At 48.5% G+C, this 18,480-nt stretch overlaps 1 protein-coding gene across 3 annotated transcripts in view; it reads left to right on the top strand.

Moving 5' to 3' along the window:
* Nucleotides 1–18,480, top strand: part of EPHX1 (epoxide hydrolase 1) — a 325,954-nt gene that overhangs the window by 247,310 nt on the left and 60,164 nt on the right. For all 3 annotated transcript variants that reach the window (XM_069608697.1, XM_069608698.1, XM_069608699.1), the window contains one exon: nt 3,563–3,774. In XM_069608697.1, the coding sequence (XP_069464798.1) occupies nt 3,563–3,774 (212 nt within the window). The remainder of the gene's footprint in view (nt 1–3,562; nt 3,775–18,480) is intronic.

Genomic DNA, 18,480 nt, shown 5'->3' with positions numbered 1-18,480 from the left:
AGGCAACAGTATGTCCACTAGTATACTAGGGCGACCAAACCCTTCAGGATATGCAGATGATATTTATCCCACCTTCCTTGTTCTGTCCTGCGCTCAGATTGGCCACTATCTCACCCCCCTTGGTGAGTGCCTGCCTGCTGTGCCCAGCCTCCGGGGGGTTTCCTGGTGCCAAAGGCCCTAATCACAATGTTCCCTTCACACTACTGTCTCTTGCAGAGCTCCTGAGGTGAACCACCTCGATTCCTCAGCCTTACTGCAGCGTGGACTCTCAGCCCCCGAGCTCCCTGGGTCACGCTGTCCCCCGGGTGCATCGGACAGCCAATGCACTCCCTCTAATGCTTTAAAGTGAGGTTCCCCACTTAGTCGGGGCAGCGGGAGGCTAGCCAGTCCACCCGCCCGCCCTGGTCCTGATTCCAACTCTGAACCTCCTCAGGGCTCCAGCTTGCAGGGGGAAGCGCCTCCGATGCCGCTTCTGTATTCCCACGCGCCTCCGGGCAGGCTTGCCCACCTCAGCTCCGTCTCCCAGGCAGTGCCTTTACCACTCCTCCCTCCCCGGTGTGGGCCATGTCCCGATCCCTTCCTCCTCCCAGGACCGTCTCCTCTGGCCCGCTGTTGGAGGTGTCCACCGCTGCACCTCCTCATCCTGAGTCTCGCCATCCACCGGTGCTATTCGGGGCTTCGCCCTCCCCCCAGCCTTTGCTGAGTGTAGGCAGAGCACGCCGGGCAATCCTCCGCCAACGCGCAACCTCATCCCCCGACTGGGGATCCGACACGGCTCCCGGCTCCACTCGGAGGACCGCGGTGGCCATCTTGGACCCGCTGTCCGTCTTCACTACGGCCTCGTCTTCTCCACCAGATCTCGCGCCAAATAAGCCTTCCCAGGCCCCCATAGCTCACCCTGCGTGGTCCCCTGCAAGTCAGATTCCCCTGCCTTCTTTCAAGACGTCTGTAGGGTATATATTACGGCTCTTTAGACAGGATATGAGCCGGAGGAGCGGAAGCTCTACAGGGCTACGTGTTCATTACTTGCCGGCTGGCCAACCCCTTGCCCCCAAGACGGGTTTCTTGATTGCAGTTACATCTGCTCGCAGAGTGAGCGAGTTGCAAGCACTTTCATCTAAGCCACCCTTTACTTTGTTCCACAAGGATAGGGTTGTGCTGAGGGTCCGTCCGTCCTTCCTACCTAAGGTAGTGTCTGAGTTTCATTTGAGCCAGAAGGTGGTGCTTCCTGTTTTTTTATCCTCCTCCTCATCCTGGTAAGGAAGAGGAGAGACTACATAGGTTGGACCCTAAGAGAGCTTTGAGCTTTTACATTTCTAGGATGTCTAGCCATTCAGATAGCACAGCGAGTAGAGCGTTCGCTTTGACATCTGTGCAGAACCTACCGACGCAGGTTCAAATCCCAGCAGGGCCAAACTCAGCCTTTCGTCCTTTCGAGGTTGATAAATAAGCAGCGCTCAGATACCCGAGGGTTCGTAGCGCTATATAAATGCTAAATTATGTCCAGGGTCAAAGGGGACAACCAACTTTTTGTGGGGTACACTTGACACTGTTTGGGCCAGGCTGTTACCAAACCGACCTTGTCCAGGTGGATTATCCTCACCATTGGTGAATGTTACAGATTGGCGGGCAAGGACCCTCCTGAGGGTTTGCGAGCTCACTCCGCCAGGGGCGTGGCTACATCCACAGCCCTGCAACGGGGAGTTCCTGTTGGGAACATTTTTGATGCTGCAACGTGGTCTTCCATCCACACCTTTGTCAAGCATTACTCCCTGGATACTTTCCCTGGTCAAGATATGTACTTTCGTAAAGCAGTGCTTTATTCTGCCATCTGATTGGGTATTTCTCCCTCCTCCAATCACTGATACTGCTTTGGGAGTCTGTCAAAGATGTGGAATACATTGGAGGACACAATCCATTCGAAGAATGAGTTACTTACCAACTGGTAAAGTTCTTTCGACTGGATGTTCATCTAACGTATTCTTCATTGCCCTCCCAGCCTGCCCCTCTGAAGAATTTCCTATGCTATTGCAGCTTGCGTTCCCACAAGGCTATGTGCGTCAAGGAGGCTTTGTGTGCGGTTATATCACACGTTGTGGAGGGAAAAAAACATTAACTGAGGCTACAGCGCCGTGTGTGCTACTTATAACATCCAATGACGTCACCCTTGACGGAAGCCTTCGAGGGTTATCGACTCGATGCAGGACGCCCTCTGGCGAAAAATAGCCGCAGCAGCACAGCTGTGTACATTACATGTCAAAGATGTGGAATACGTTGGAGGAACATCCAGTCGAAAGAACGTTACCAGTTGGTAACTTGTTCTTTAAACCCGAAAAGATACTTTTCCATTTGCTGTCATAGTGCACCTGGTGATATTTATTTCATTCTCAACACATCCTCCATTTTAAAAATTGTTCTCTTACAACTTGCATATCGGTTTTCTTTCAAAACCACAGAGAACATTTAATTTATTGTAGTGTAGTGTGTTAAATTCTAAATGTGCAACATGAAAAGGCCAAGTGGAAAACAAATTCTGGCATGTTATGAGACATTTAAATTGAGCTAGATTGTTCGCAGAGAATTCTCAATAGTGTCTTTCACTTGAACACCTTTCTTCACTGTAGATTTGGCAAACTGCAAACCACCCATGAAACTCATCCAAGTTACAAACACTGTCTGCACCTTGGCATGTAGCACAGACATCAGACCCTAGTACTAAGTCCCCTCATTTGGGAAAGAAAGTTAGATATTTAGCTGTAGCCTCTCTGCTGGTGGGCAGGGGCTGCTTGCCCTTTGGGAGTGCTAGCCCCTTAATTTTTAGAATCTGACCTAGCAACAAAAAAATCAATTTGCATTGCATAATGAAAATATAGTGTTTGCGTTTGCAAAGAAATTCATATTGAGACTCTTTACAAATGAAGATTGATTGAGATGTACACGGGGACAGAGGCTTTCAGCACTCTGCAGTGCCCCGTGAAAAGGGCTCTGAAAGACATTAGGTAGACATGCCTGAAGTCAAGTCTTTTATTTCCCCTTTGCGGGCACTTGAAATGCTAACCTCGCCCCCAGCAGTCTTTTAATAAAGTCTATGTCGCTGTCACTGACGTTTGCATGTGTGAAAGAGGGACCACAACCTGATTATGTGCTAGCGTTGTTGCAGTAGTGAATTAATGTGTAATGCGAGGCTGTGTAAGTTTGTGAGTGCACAGCACGTGTGCGTTTACTAAAACAATTGCCCGACTTCAAGTGGGAGAATGGTGGTGTTCATCCATAGCTTCTTAGTCCATAGGACTACATGGCTATTTTGGAGGAATAACCACCGTTTTTGGTGCTAATGTGGGGGAAATGCCTTAAGCCAAGTGCTAGAGCCATCTCCTCCACATTACCACCAAACTCCTAGTATGGCACGGTGGTACAAGTGCAGTAATAACACGATGACCTTTTTTTTAAATTTTATTTTTTACCGCCGTAATCTTTGAGGCCCAGTGTTCTATAAAATATGCAACGGAGGAAATGTGTCGGTGAAGTGAGTACTCCAATTGATTTCCTTCTTCTTTTGCAGCAACGTCAAAGGCCTTCACTTGAACGTGGTCTTCAGCCCTCAAAGTCCATCTCAGATGTTGAGTATTCTGTTCGGAAAATATTTCCCTGGGCTCTTCGGGTTGCGAGATGTGGATGTGCAGCGGATTTTCCCCTTCAAAGAGAAGGTGTTCTACTACGTTATGAAGGAGAGTGGCTACATGCATATCCAGGCCACCAAGCCTGACACTGCTGGTAAGATCTACTAACCAAGTTAGGATTCAAATTCCTGGGTCCCTTCTGATGTAAGCCCCATGGTCCAGAATTGGCTGGAATTGCGGAAGAAAGGGCACAATCATTCTTCTGAGCGAAAAGGACCACAGAGCATACTGTTCCCTTTTAAAGCACGGAGTACTGATCACCTACCAGTTTATTTCTCTAGCCGATTCATACATTTTCAAAGATCACAGACTTGTACTAATTCCTTTTAACATGGGCATCCCCGTCTCTTTTCCTGTGGAAGACTTGGCGCTCTGACAGAGAGAGAGAACACGCCACACGGGTAACATGCGGATGTGAACCACCTCTGCATGAAGTCTTGACAAGTAAGCCAGCTTGCTGAAATTCGGACTCCTGCAAGTCACATGTGGAACCTTTAGCAGGTGAAGTGGCACAGAGAAAGAATGGCAAAGGTAACGTCCACGTGCTGAGTTTTGGAGGGTAATCATCCACACACTGTATCCGAGAAAGTAACAAACCAAGAAGGGGACTGGAGGAGTGTGGCCAGCCAGAAAGGTAGCTTTTGGAACATAGACGGCCATATGTCTAACTTTGGGAATGTAACCCACCGTGCAGGGGGCATGAGGAAGGATCCTAGTCGCACAGGCAACCAGCGTAAGGGAACGAACTACTGGAAGGGTGCAGAAGAAGGAGACTGACACAAAGGTGGCATGATTTTGGTTATAGACTTTTGTTATAGGAAATGGAAAAGCGGTCCTCGCTATTCCTAACTTCTAAGAGGGATTTCCCTGTCTCAAAACAAATACTAAAAGAGTCTGTCAGGATGTCCGGCAAAGACCAGACAAAGGCAGGACGTCCGACAAGATCTCGGGAGGATAGCTCGGGGGCAACCCGCTTGCCTTGGAATCAAGGCGCGGAGCAACACAGGCTCGATCCACTGTAAAGCACGGCTTCTAACTCAAGTCGCAGTCATCAAGACCAACATTATTTTAGATCGCGGTCTGGCTTTTAAAAGACATGCAAACTCCTTCAATCTGTATGTCCATGACATAATTATCTTTTCACCCCTAATCCCATCTTTGAAGAGCCACCCTTTGAAATGGAAAAGGCATCGACCGCACTTTTGTTGGCAATTGTAGCCCAAGCTCAAATCTGACTTTTGCAGTAGATGCATTGGAGGGAGACAGCACTGCTTGACTCCAGACCAATCCAGAATGTGACATGTACTGTATTCTAGGTATGCACGTGTCGTCTTCCCCCACCGCTCAGAAAGGGCCAGGATAGTGAGTGATCTCAATGGTAGCCAAAATAACCCTCTTCCAGCACGAGGTACCAGACATGAAGCATGCTTGATACTTCTGCATTATTCATAATATCCTCCCATGCTACCTATAAACTATAGCAGGCTGGGTAGTGGTCTCTGGTGCTGGATGCAGAGGCGTTGCCCGGGGGGTGGGAGTACTGAGAGGGCTACAGCCCTGGGTCTTTTGGTTGTAGCCCCGGATAGAAGCCAATGGGCTACAACCAAAAGGCTGGCTAGCCCATAGTCCGACAGTCCTGGCATTCGCCCAGCCCCAGATCTTTACCAGATCTAGCAACACCCGTGGTTGGATGGCTTATTTCCTGGAAGGTGCCCTCAACAGTGCCTGACAAACATATTCTTCAAATGCAGGAGAAAACCACAGGAAGCACCTGATAGGAGCTGGCCCTTTAATAAAGGCCTCAGTTGTAATTGTCTAGACCGCAACACAGTAGGCCCCCCAAACTCTGGTTTCCAAGCCCCATAGGAGGGTATTAAACTGAGACAAAAACTGTACCAATTGAGTTTCAGCCACAGTTGCATTAGGAAATCATGGTTTGAGCGTGCATCCAATGCAGAGCAGCCAAACGTGTGAACGTGCAGGGCTCAGACTACAATTAAGATGGCAAACCGGATTCATTTAGCCTGTTGTCTCCAAAAACCGGGAGAACCACACATCTCCAGGTCTTCACCTGAAACAAAAAGCATGGGGGAGGGAATAAGCCCTTGTATAAATAAGTCTCAAAAGCGGGTGTTTGGACAGCAAATATGAGTTTTTGGTTCAAGTTGGCTCAGGAGGTGCTTGGAAAGAACCAGGTGGTTGAAGAGAGGAAGGAAAGAGTGAAAAGGCGAAGGAGTAGGTGATCCAGCAGGATTACAGGAGCATTAGAGGATTTTTTTTTTTCTCGGGGGGATAGAGATTAGGAGAGGACGAGTGTAGGAACATCAAAGGCATGCAGGAGGAGGTGGTAGAAACACCTGGGGGAGGAAGAGTGTGGCCAGATTTCAGGGAGAGGTTGAATATCCATAGTATTGAGAGAGCTCACTGTCAAAAAGTAGCTGCGAGTGGAGGAGAATGGACTGAAAAAAACAGGCTACATGGTGGTTTTACAACTCCAGGCCTCAAGGGCCGGAAACCTGACAGGTTTACAGGATATCCCTCTTTAATATTCATGAGCAGAAATGTGCATACATGTATAATCATTGTGTGCACATTTATCTCATGAATATTAATGAGGGGTATCCTGAAAATTTGACATGGATCCGGCCCTCGAGGACTAGAGTTGGACAACCCTGCCTGGCGTTGCCTGGTGTCACTCTGGTGTAGCATCTTGAGGTACACATCGGGGGCTGTGTTTTTCTAGATGGGTAAATGCGAAAAACTGCAGGGGTCCTGAAGTAGACTGAATGTTGGGCCTTTCAGGCGTGAAATGAAATTCAGGTTCCCACCCTTGCCCTCTTCTCTTAAAGGCTTTCTTGCACCTACTTCTGGTTGACTTCCTGCATTGGCCTCTACTTGGATCATACGAAAATAGAGAATAGAAAAATGTCCAAGCCCAAAATACTGAGATTCGAGCCCCAATTTTATCACATTTATATAGAGATGTGCTGGGTTAAGTAAATCTAAAAGGTGGAGGGGAATTGGGGGGCGAGGGGGTGGATGCGGTGTGGTCTCGTCCCGCGTATGTGTGTGTGTGTGATCATATGCATAGGCTGACATCTAGTTAACACTACAGAGTATTCGTTTTTTTTCGAAATTCGAAAAAAAGGGACATCGACAGGGTGTGCCAGTAATACTATCCCTAGTGTGATGTCCACTGTACCCATGGTCCTTCATGTGTCGTCCCTCAGATTGTTTTTTTTTCCCCGCCATCGTAGACGGACGCTATTTCGCAGAGTTCACCTTTCGGCTGAATGCCATAGATTTATACAAATTAGAGAGAGTTTCTCTCCCTATCCTTTATATTCTATATCACCGACTATCGAGATCATCCGACAGCGGTGAGGAAACGACCGTTGAAGACTCGTGTTGACGGATCCGTCCGGCCTTAGGCCGCTACGGGCTTCAGCCCACACAGTAGGGGGAGAGGCGGGGGAGGACATTTGAGAATGTATATTCCCCTTTTTGTGCTTCTTCTCGCCGAGCTGCCGTGTCATCCCATTATGGATAGAACCCCTTTTAAATTGTGCCCTAAGTGTAACAAAAAATTCCTGTGGGTCGATAAGCACCTGGTGTGCAACCTTTGTCTCCCTCGGGATCACGTCGAAAGGCACCTGTCGAGCTTGTAAGCTCTTTAAACCCAAGACGTTAAAGGACTGTTTAATCAAGCGCTGGGCCCACCGCACCATGCAGGTGGAGGCCACCATGGACGTGGAAGGGACTTTTAGCGACCGCAGCAACATTGCGTTATCTGACGGGAAAGGCGATGGGGATACTTCAGTTTTCCAAGCGCAAGCCCCTCACCCTACCAGACATGCCGGCGGCCTTGTTACAGAGACGACACCCGGTGGCAGTGGCGCTCTCACAGCACCTTCCACTAAGCACACAACCCACGGCCGAGACTCGACAGGCTCATCAAACAAAGGCCCACGCACGACTTCGAGGGAGAGGTCCTTAGAATCACTGTCCTCTGGGCACTCGAGGTTCCGATCGCCTTTTGACAGACCCCGACTGTCGAAAGGCAGGGCAGACGTCATGACTAAATCCATTCCCCAACGTCGCATGTCGGTAGACAAGACGTCTCATTCCATACCCGAAGTTCGGTGTTCCTCGTCGACAACAGTAAAAAACCCTATACAGGTGGGACTAGCCCATTTGGTTAAACACGTCCCAGAAGGCCTAATCAAGGGGAGGGTGTCCAAGAAGAAGTCTTCTAAAAAAAATAAAAAAAGTCCCAGAAGGATAGGTCCTCACACAAGGGTAAGGACCCACAGGAACAAGATTCCTTGTCTTCGGCCCTAAAGAAAAAGCCCCACCCTTCACCACAAGTCCCATTCACTCCTCGGTATCAGGGGGCTCCCTTGGGCCCTATGTCCATTCCTAGCTCTGCCCAATGGACATGTGAAGATATTGATAGGGTCATGAAAAGTATGACCTTCATGGCAAACTTCTTTGAAAAAGATACTATTTCCAAAGTCTTCTGTCCACCCCACCCACAGCAGCGGCATCTAGTTTGCAGCTCCCTGTATTGGCCGCTGATTCTCAACCCCCTGCAAAAAGGTCTCGCCCCAATACCCCATTTACTCCATCGCAGCCAGAACCCCCAGTCATTGACTTGTCCTCAGTGTCCGGGTCATACCTCCATGTAGCTCAGGAGGCCGCAGACCCTTACTATGGGGATGTTGATGATGAGCCAGATCCAGACATGTATAACATGGATTCTCCCATCAACCAGGATCCTCCTGTGACGGATTCACCTATAGATAAACAGCCAATATTAAATGACGTGCTTGTCAAGGCGGCTGAGTATTCCAGATAGTAACGCAGGAAACTCAATAAGACAAGGACTTTGTTGATGATACTTTGGGGTTAAGAAGGCGGTCACTCAATTCGTTCCCCTCCTGCGGTCTGTTCAGCGAAGATGCAACCCTCGCTGGAAACACTTAACCAGACGCGGGCGGTTAACCCCTGCATTGAGAAGCTCTTCAGACCTGCTCTATCAGACCATCTCTATATATTAGTGGACAGCTCAAGCCTGACTCTCTTGTAGTTACAACAATAAGCAAGAGAGCAGGAACACCCCTAGGCACCTCTGGTCAAGGAGAGTAAGAAGCTGTATACGATGGGGAGGAAAGTGGCCTCTTCGGCTGCCTTTCAGGCGAGGATAGTTAATAACTCTACTCTTATGGCAAGTTATAACTGCCAATAAATGGGATCAGGTATCAGCTTTATCATCAACCCCTGAACCCCTTAAGACACAATTAACCCTTGTGGCGGCCGATGACGGGGCAGTTTCAAGCTGCATGTTAAAGAGCAATCTGGACGCTGCTGATAATGCTGTCAGGATTATTGCAGAGGAAACTATTATTAATCGTCATGCTTGGTTACGCCAGTCTGGCTTCAAGCAAGAGACACGAGCCACGCTTCTAAATATGCCCATTGAGCCCAACGTCCTCTTTGGAAAGGCCATCGAAGATGCCCTAAAAACAGCTAAGGATGAATACGACACACTAAAGTCGTTGTGCCAGCTGACTAATACCCCACAGGCTAGAGAGGCAATAATAGTAATTTTCGTCGCTTTCGCAGACAAAATTCACAGAGGGGTTCAGGCTACCTTCAGAATCAGGGAGCATCCTAGGTAGCAGTCAAGGCCAAGCCTCTCAAGGTCACCAAAGGGGATAGCGCCAATCCCGCGGCCGTGGGACGTCCTCGTCTAGAAGTCGAGCCACACCTCCAAAACAGTAACTACCCGCTTCAGGTGCCCTCCCATGCCTCTCCAGTAGGAGGGCATATTTTAAACTTCACCCAAGCATGGGAGAGAATAATCTCAGACAAATGGGTGCTATCTACCATAGCAGGTGGTTGTGTGGAGCTAATCGAGCAACCCCCAGAACCATACACCATGCCAGAAGAATCACTCGAAGGAAGACCAACATATCCTCGAGGAAATTGCAACACTGCTCCAAAAGGACGCCATAGAAATTGTCCCGGCCAACTAGGTAAACAAGGGTATTTATTCAACCTCCGCCACAAGTTCTGCATGACTACGCTACAAGAAGTGATCCCTCTGCTAAAACGGGTGTACAACATGGCAACATTGGATAGGAAAGAAGCTTTGTTCCCAGCACACAGAAGATTCTTGCGTTTCAAGATGGCAAACCAGCACTACCAATTCAAAGTGCTTCCCTTCGGAATAGCATCTCCTCCAAGGGTATTCACCAAGGTACTGGCGGTGGTGGTAGCGCACTTGTACAGGGAGGCAATCCCAGTGTACCCTTACCTGGACGACTGGCTGATTACAGGGGAGACTCCCCAAATTTGCAGGCAAAACATTCAAAGATCTATCAATCTTCTCTTTCAATTGGGCTTCTCCATAAACGAGAAAATATCAAGCTTAGTGCCAAGCACAAACGAGCAGTTCACATGAGCTGTAATAAACTCAGAAGAGGAGTTGGTGTTTCCATCAGAGGAAAGAGTCCAAACAATATATTTCCTCTTCGCAAGAATCTCCCCTTGTTTAATTAAAGCGTAGATTGCCGCCACTGTTTCTCTACAGAATCTGATGTTTGGTATTTCTCAAGAGGGGTTAGGCTACCTGTTGCTGCCCCTTTAATAGAGTGTTGCATGACCCAGTGCCTTATCTGGACCTATCGGAATCTCTGACTCTTTTAACCCAACGTCGTCCTTGCATTGGGAGAATGACTTAATTTCAGTTCCCCTGAACATGTCCTGAATCTTTACACAGCCCCTTCCTGCCAAGCCCTAAAGCTCCTTTCCCATCCCCTGGGGTGAGACTTGGATTGTTGAAAATTGGGGTGAATGGTGACGGAAATGTAGTGATTTGGGCCTGCCTCATCGCTTTGTCCCAGGAGTCCTTGCCCACCGGCAGTATCTTACTGTAGTACATTATTTTTGGTCTGTCTCCCTTCGTTATCCACAATACCTTCTCTGTTAGCCCCTATTAATGCCCTATCCATTACCTCCATATTTTCCCCTGATCGTCTTTTGACCAGTCCCTCATTATCCTTATCTGCGCTACCCTAAAATATGTTCTTAAATCCGGATCCCCAATCCCCCTCTATTTCTCTACATCATCACTTGCCTCGCTATCCTTGTTTTTTTTTTATTATTCCAAATTAAGTTTCTGGTGTGTTTCTGGACTGTTCAAAAAAATCGGTTGGGACCTTTATAGGGAGGGCCATTAGTAGTACAACATCTGTGGCAAGATGACCATCTTTAAGCACGTTCATCCTTCCCATCCAGGTTGCCGTTAATGGACCCCAGTCCACCATCTTATTTCTGATAGCTTCTAACGGCGGTGTGTAATTCACCACGAAAAGTTCCTCCACTGTTTAGTTAGCTTTATACCCAGGTAGGTAATGTACTTCTTGACCTATTCATATGGAAGGCTGCCCTTGAGTTCCTCTTTGGTTTCTTTTGGTATTGTGAGGTTCAATATTTGTTTTTTGGGGATTTATTTTCAATCTGGCCACCATCCCGAAGACCTTTGTCTCTTTCCATTGCGCTCAGGGATCTTTCCGGGTCCCTCAGAGTCAAAAGGCATGTCATCCGCAAAAGCGGCTACCTTTGATATTTTATTTCTATTGCGCTCGTACACAAGTGTTTCAGAGCGCGACATGGCAAGGGAGGGGAACAGGGGAGAACAAAACAGCGATCTTTCTAGGTCCAGTGACATTGAGAACGCGCAAGTGCATGGGAGAGGGGGAGGGGGAACGTGCGAAGCAGAGGAGAAACAGATAAATAACAATATATAAATAATAAAGGCAACAAACAGTGCTAATGCAGCCAGCAATTTGCAAGTGCTAGGTTTAAGGCAGCAGACAGGGTAGGTCTGATAAGTGCAGGAAGAAAAAGGGGGGGCTCTATGGTACAGATACAGACCCCAGTGTAAGGGGTGGCCCGGAGGCAGTGCGGGAGGGTGGCAGGGTGAGCGGGTACCTTATGGATCCTTCCCCAAATGGTATCCCCTCTTTCCACATTCGCCCTTATTGCCTCCAAGAGTGGTTCCAGGTAGATGACAGAAAGGGGGAAAAGGGGCATTCCTGTTTCGTACCCCTTTGGACCGTAATGGGTTGGGACAGATGGGCGTTGATAACCTTAGTGTTGGATTCTGGTAGTTGGCCCTAATCATGGTTAGGAATGTCTCCACAAAGCCCATTTGTCTCATTATTGCGAACAGGAACCCCCACTCCACCCTGTCCAAGGCCTTTTTGGCGTCCAAAGCTACTAGGATCGCTGGGGTCTTTCTTTTGTTAATCTTTTCTGAGGTGGGCTATCCTCCTGGTGTTGTCGCTAGTCTGCCTGCCTTTAATAAACCCTGACTGGTCTACGTTGATTAAGCTTGGAAGAATTTGGTTGAGACGGTTCACCAGGAATCTTGCATCTGTATGGATTAGGGCTTTTGGCCTGTACAAGCCACAGTCCGAAGGATCTTTTGCCTTCTTTAGGACAGAGAACTACCTTTGCCTCCTCCATGGCTGCTGTTATTCTCCGCTCATGCCCCATTTCATTGAATAGTGGGTCCAAATATGGAATCAGTGTTTCCCTAAACATTTTATAAAGCTCTGTGTTAAAACCATCCAGTCCGGGGACTTCTTATTGGGCAGAGCCATGATAACTGCACTTCCTCCGATGTAATTTCTCAGTTTAAAGCTTTGTTTTCTTGATTTGTTAATTGAGCTACTTCCCTATCCTATAAATATTCCTGTTGACTCTGTTCCGTTGGATTCGTTGAGCTGTACAAATCCGTGCAAAACCTCGAACACCCGAACTATATCTTTCTTTGATGTCCGTACTCGTGCCACCGCCCTTCCACCTGTACTCTGACGATTGTTTTAGCCATCTCTCCTCTCAACATCCTGGCCAAAAGTCGATCAGCTTTATTAGCCTTGATGTAGAATATCTGTTTTAAAAACATCAGTGCTTTTTCTGCTGCCTTTGTCCGGATAACTTCCAATTGGGCCTTTATTGCTCTGTATTCCTTTCTCGTTGCCCCGCTGGCTCCCATGCCCATCTTAGCCATTACTCTTTAATTTTCCTTCTTTCTATCCGCCTTAGTTCCCTGTCTCTAAGGGCAATGATTGCAATAATTCTCCTCTATTGTCTCCTTGAAGGCATCCCACCTTGTTTGGCCTGAGGTCTGTCAATTTGTTTTCCCCGAAGAAACTTGCGATCTTATTCAATTCCTTCCATAACATCTTGTCGTTAAACAAATGCACTGGATATCTCAATTTCCAGAGGCCTGGGGTATCTGGTCTTCTGGCTATTTGCAATGCCAAAGGTGCTTGGTCAAACGAGAGTATTGCCCCCACCTCCAAGGCCCTAAACCATCTCAGAAGTTTCCTAGAGAACCACACAGTCTATTTGTGATGATGATTGATGAACATACGAAAAACATGTGAACCCGTCTTTGTCACCTTCTTTCTCCCTCCATACATCAACTAGGGCTATCCTCTCCGCTATCTCTACTAGTTCCTTTGAGGGTATCCCCTGGGGCCCCTTGATTTTTTGACGATCTATCTTTTCCTGGATCCCAAGCCATGTTATATAAAGCATTATATAAAGGCGTCCTGACCTGTGTTTGGGGCGTAGATGGTCGCTAAGGTGTCGTCTTCCCCTCTCCCTTTTCAGGTTAACAGCTACATATCTCCCATGGGCATCTCTATCCAGTTCCGTAACACTGAGGTCCAAAGTACTCCGCAAGGCTATCAAAACCCCTGCCCTTTTGCCGTTCTCCGTGGACTGGTAAATTCTAGGGTATGCTTGCATCCTGAGGCGGATCCTGTCCCATGCCTTTACATGTTTCCTGCCATGTAATGTCTGGCCCATCCCTGCGTAATATACTTTTCCACTTTTTTCCTTCCTCCTTTTAACCAGAGAGTTCAGGCTCTTTATATTCAGAGATATAAATCGTAGGTTTTTGGGGCTAGCCATTTCCCTAGGTTTTTTTGCTACTTCTCTATTCTCGCCTCCTCCACCCCGCACCTCCCTGGTCGGTCTCCCTCCCCGTCACACCTGCCCCAATGCCCATCCCCTTCCCCTTGGCCAGAGGAATTAAACTGCCTCTAACCCCCCCGAATTTCCTCCTTGGGAATTGAGACCATTAAACACCCCAACCTGAGCCCCAGTGGTTTTTCCCTAACCCATTCTGGATTCCTTTCATACCGCCCCTTCCCCCGGAGCATCCTCTGCTTTCCCTTTCTTTGCCCTCCCCAGGCCTTATACTTGGTTCGCCCTTTGTACCTCTACCTTCTTTTCTCATCGCTTGATCCTTTCCCAGTGGCAGCTCCCGTCCCCGTTATTTCATATAGCAGGGACTTTCAACTGGGTGTGGTATCCCTTCTTGTTCCTTTTTGGTTTCGCCACTGCGGACCATTCCCAACTTTTGTGACCCGTTTGGTCTTTTGCTTGCGGGGCTCTTCTATCCTGGTCTTCTTCCTCGATCCCCAAGATCCTCGCTCCTTCACTGGAAGTGATCCTGTATTGCCTGCACTGCCATTCGAACACTGTACCAAATGGAAAAGTCCATCCATAGCAAATGTCCTTTTCTCGAAGTGCCTCGGTGATCATGGCCTTTTTGCCTCCTTTTGGCCAATGTTGTCTGAAAAAGAGTTGTAGGATCCGTTCCTTGATTCTGTAGTCTTGCAGGGCCACCAAGATCTCTCTGGGTCGAGCCCCCAGCTCCCCCAAACGGGGGCAGAGTCTGTGGATCCTGTCCAGTCTCACCTCTGGTTTCTCTTCGGAGTCCAGTATATCTTCGGCGATGTCCTTTACCACTGTTTCGCAATCTTTATCTTGAACCTCCTCAGGGACATTTTTTATCTGCATTTTTGATATTCGCAATCTATTTTCCAAATCTTCAGTTTGAAGTTCTAGATTGTGGGTTGCTGTTTGTTTGTTCTACAGAGGTTGCTATCTTCCTTGAATCCTCTGTCAGTTCTTGTATAGCTTTCTCGTTCGTATCGGCCATTTCCTCCATATTGTTCACATCTTGCTTTATCTCTTGGAGCACCGCGGCCAGGTCTTCCCTCATTGTCATTTGTTTATCTGTATCTGCAATTTTGGCCCCAAAGTCTGCGGAATATTGTATGAGGAGTGCGTCACCCGTTGTGCCTTGACCTCCTCCTTTGGTCCCCTTACTTGTGACCCATTGCAGCTCCCTGGGGGGAGGTTACTACTTTGCTCCACGTTTTCTGGAGGCTGCGGTCAAGCTTCATTTGGCCTTTCGATGGTATGGGCGCCTGGTCTTTTCCCCTGGTCTTGGACATTATCACTTCTGTCGTTCCTTCTGATGGGGTTATCCGTTCTGTCTGATATCCTGTGCCCTGCCAAGTGAAGGATTCTTCTGGCTTCCCTCCTGATACGTGGGGGCTACCCCTTATCGTGCCGTTTCCCTCTAAAATGCTGATGCGTATACAGTATGTTGCTCCCTCGCCTGGAGAGGGCCTTCGCGCTAGATATAGCTTGTCTGTTGGTGGGGTGGGGGGACTTCCTATGTCACACTCCAACTGCTCTTAAAGTGATGGCCTTCTCTCCTCTACCTCCTGGCTCGGACCAGATCTTGGCCCTCTTAATCTTATATGGTATGCGCCTCAGGTATATCTGGCGCGTCGCCTGTGACTTGGACCTTTGGGGTGGGTCACTCTTACTACTTGATCCCCCGGGGGGGTTAACGCTCCTTATGGAGCTCCGGCCTTTCTGAGCTGTTTCCACCCTTCCCCATCCCACTCAGCCCTCTGGTTCACCGGGTTGGTATCGCGCCACCTGGTCTCTTAGAATAGTCTGGTTTGTATCCCCCCTGGTGGGGCCTCCCCAGGTTCCAGCCCGGAGTCGATCAGGGTCTTAGGAGCTTTCTATCTCCCTTTGGCCTTGTAATATACCTTATAACCACAAAAGTGGTGGGTTGAAGGTTTTGAATGAACCACTGGCATTGCTGTGGGCAACCTTCCACACCACCGTGTTTAGCACGTCTGTGCCATTGCAAAAGGGATCCAGCCATAAATCAGTCGGTTACTGCCACCAATGGTAGCAGCCCAGCACAAACTGCTAGGCCAGGACTCCTCTGCATGTAAACACAAGCAACCCCAGACATGTTTCGGCCTTGTTGGGCCCCAATGAGGTGCAGCTTATTTCCTTATGGTGCAGCGGGCAAGTCACCCACAACTGGGCTTAGCCCCTCTACCATAGTGATTACCACGAAAGTGATGGGTGGTAGGTTTTGAATGAATCTAAACCACTGGCATTGCTCTGGGCAACCTTCCACACCACCGTTTTTTTAGCCCGTCTGCGCCAATCCAGCCATCACCTTTGTTTTTGCTTTGTCACCCCGAGTGGGACGGGTATGCCCAGACATGGGTCCCGTGCCTGCTGAGCCTAGAGACCCAACCTACTCCTCACTGAAGAGGCCCAACAAGGCCAAAACATGTTTGGGGATGCTTGTGGTCTCGTGCAGAAGGGATGTGACCTAGCAGTTCATGCTGGACTGTCCCTTTTGGGGTGGGACCAAGTCTGATTTGCATATGGTCTTTCCCCTTCTGTAATGGCTTGGCAGGTGAAGAACTATGGTCTGGAGGGTTGCCCAGAGCAATGCCAGTGGTAATGATTCATTCTTAACCTTCCAGCCATCACCTCTTTGTTTTTGCTTGGATATACCTTGCCACGGCTTCCACTTAAGTGGATACTCGCCACACCCGCTCCTGAGTCTCCTTACTGATACTTATTGTCCGCTCAGGCCGTTAGGGAGACGTGGGTCCCGATCAGCTTCTCCTTCTGCGCATCTTCCTCCACCGAGTTCAGGGCCTCCCACAACTCTTTGCCGGTCTGATTAGCCTTTCCCCGCCGGAGCCCCTAGGATTCACACTGCGACTCGGTCACCTGACTCCTCCAAATTCTCCTGGGGGGCTCCTTTGCTCTCCTCCGGGGAGGTCCTTCTGCTCCCGGCTAGACCCTTTTTCCTCCGCACCATACCTCCAGTCAGAACCTGTTTGTTGTCTACTTTTGTGGAGGGGACCGCCTCCTTGGGTCCACTGGCTCTCCTCTCCTGGTGTTCCCGTTCCAACTTAGAAGCTTGGTAGTGATGGACTCCTTCCAACCTGGCTCTCCACGTCTCCGAATTACTTCCTGGGTTGGGCACTGATGTTCGGAAGTAGCTGTGGAGCCCCCAAGGTCCAGGAGAGCATCGATCACGGTGCTCTCCACTCAGTGGCCATCTTGGAATCCAGTTTTTTAAAAATGCAAATCAGAGCAGTCTGCCGCTTTGATTTCCTATTTAAGGGTTTCTGTTTTCGCTCTTAGCAGGGACGGTGCTGAGCAAAGGTTCCCCAAAAAATATTTGAAAGTAATGTCCCAGCAGGGCCACACACTGGGCTACAGTTCTTTATTTTGCCTGGTTACTTTGTTTCTTTTAAGCAGCACATTGAGCATTTTTTCACTTGGAAGGTGCAGCAGACCGTGTAGAATGGAGAGTTGGAATAGCCTGTTTCTCAGTTCAAGTAACAGCTCACTGGGATGAGAACATTAGCATGTGGGGCCGTGGGGCTGTGGAGGACCAAGTTCAGAGCTCAAATGAGGTAATATGTGCTACATTGCTAATATGATAGTGGATATGGGAAAACCGTTTTTAAACATCAAAAATAAGATTAATACAAATAAAGTGGCATTTTACAGCTACAGTGGAGTGGGGGGGTAACCTATTGGGGCAAAATGTCAAGAGGTGCAATATGGCCCTGGCCAGTGACCGCAAAGCCTGTGCTCACTGGCCAGGGCCGAATGCCCTGGCTAGTGGGTCCAAAAGACCTGTATAGTGGCCATGGCCACCTAGTGGGTCCAGAAGAAACCTATTGGGGGAACGTGTACAGCGGGCACTGCCAACGGTCATGGCTAGTAGCCCGGCACAGTTCTAAAATATACAGTGGGCACGGCCAAACGCTGTGCTCACTGGCAGGGCTGAAGGTCCTGGCTACTGGGCCGGAAAGACCTGTATAGTGGATCCAAAATAAACCTATTGGAGGAGCATGTACAGTTGACATGGCCATGACCGAAGGCCATGGCTAGGGGCCCCCGGTAGTGTTTTAAAATATAGAGTGGACACGGTTGAAGGCTGTGCTCACTGGTCGGGGCCTGAAAGAAATGTATAGTGACCACTGCCTTTGGCTGTGTCAACCTAGTGAGTCCAAAAGAAACCTGTTGGGGCAACATGTACAGTTGGCTATGACCACTGGCCATGGATAGTGGCCCATAAAAAACGGGCATAACAAAACACTTGAAATTAACTGAAAAAACGTTAGTTAAGGTGCAGTTCAGTTGTGCAGATTTAACGCAACAGAGCCCTTGAAATTCAACAGATGTAGGAAGTCCTGATCAACTTAACCTGGCACGTTCTGTTGCAGAAACCATGAGCACAGATGCATATTATAAGTCACAATGTAGTCACAATGATGTACATAATGGTATTATTGGGGATATGGCATGATGGGGGGACATAAACGGGAGTGTGCCGAGTTAAGCTGGCCATGATTTCCCACATCTGCTGAATTTCAAGGGTTTTATTGCGTTAAATCTTGACAACTTAACTGCACCTTAACTAATGGTTTTCAGTGGAAAATGATAATAAAATATATATTTCTGAGGCTTGTAGATCTGCTTAGAATCACATGCTTTGCTTAGGCTGACATCTAGTGGTAGGCGCGCAGGGTATGCCACATGCTGTTTTCGAAGTACGAAAAGAGATGTCGACTGGGCA

The sequence above is a fragment of the Ambystoma mexicanum genome, chromosome 4q (assembly GCF_040938575.1).
Source record: "Ambystoma mexicanum isolate Mex_15411 chromosome 4q, UKY_AmexF1_1, whole genome shotgun sequence".
NCBI classification, from domain to species: Eukaryota; Metazoa; Chordata; class Amphibia; order Caudata; family Ambystomatidae; genus Ambystoma; species Ambystoma mexicanum.
Note: the sequence above shows the minus strand (reverse complement) of the source record. Positions and strands in the feature narration are given on the sequence as shown.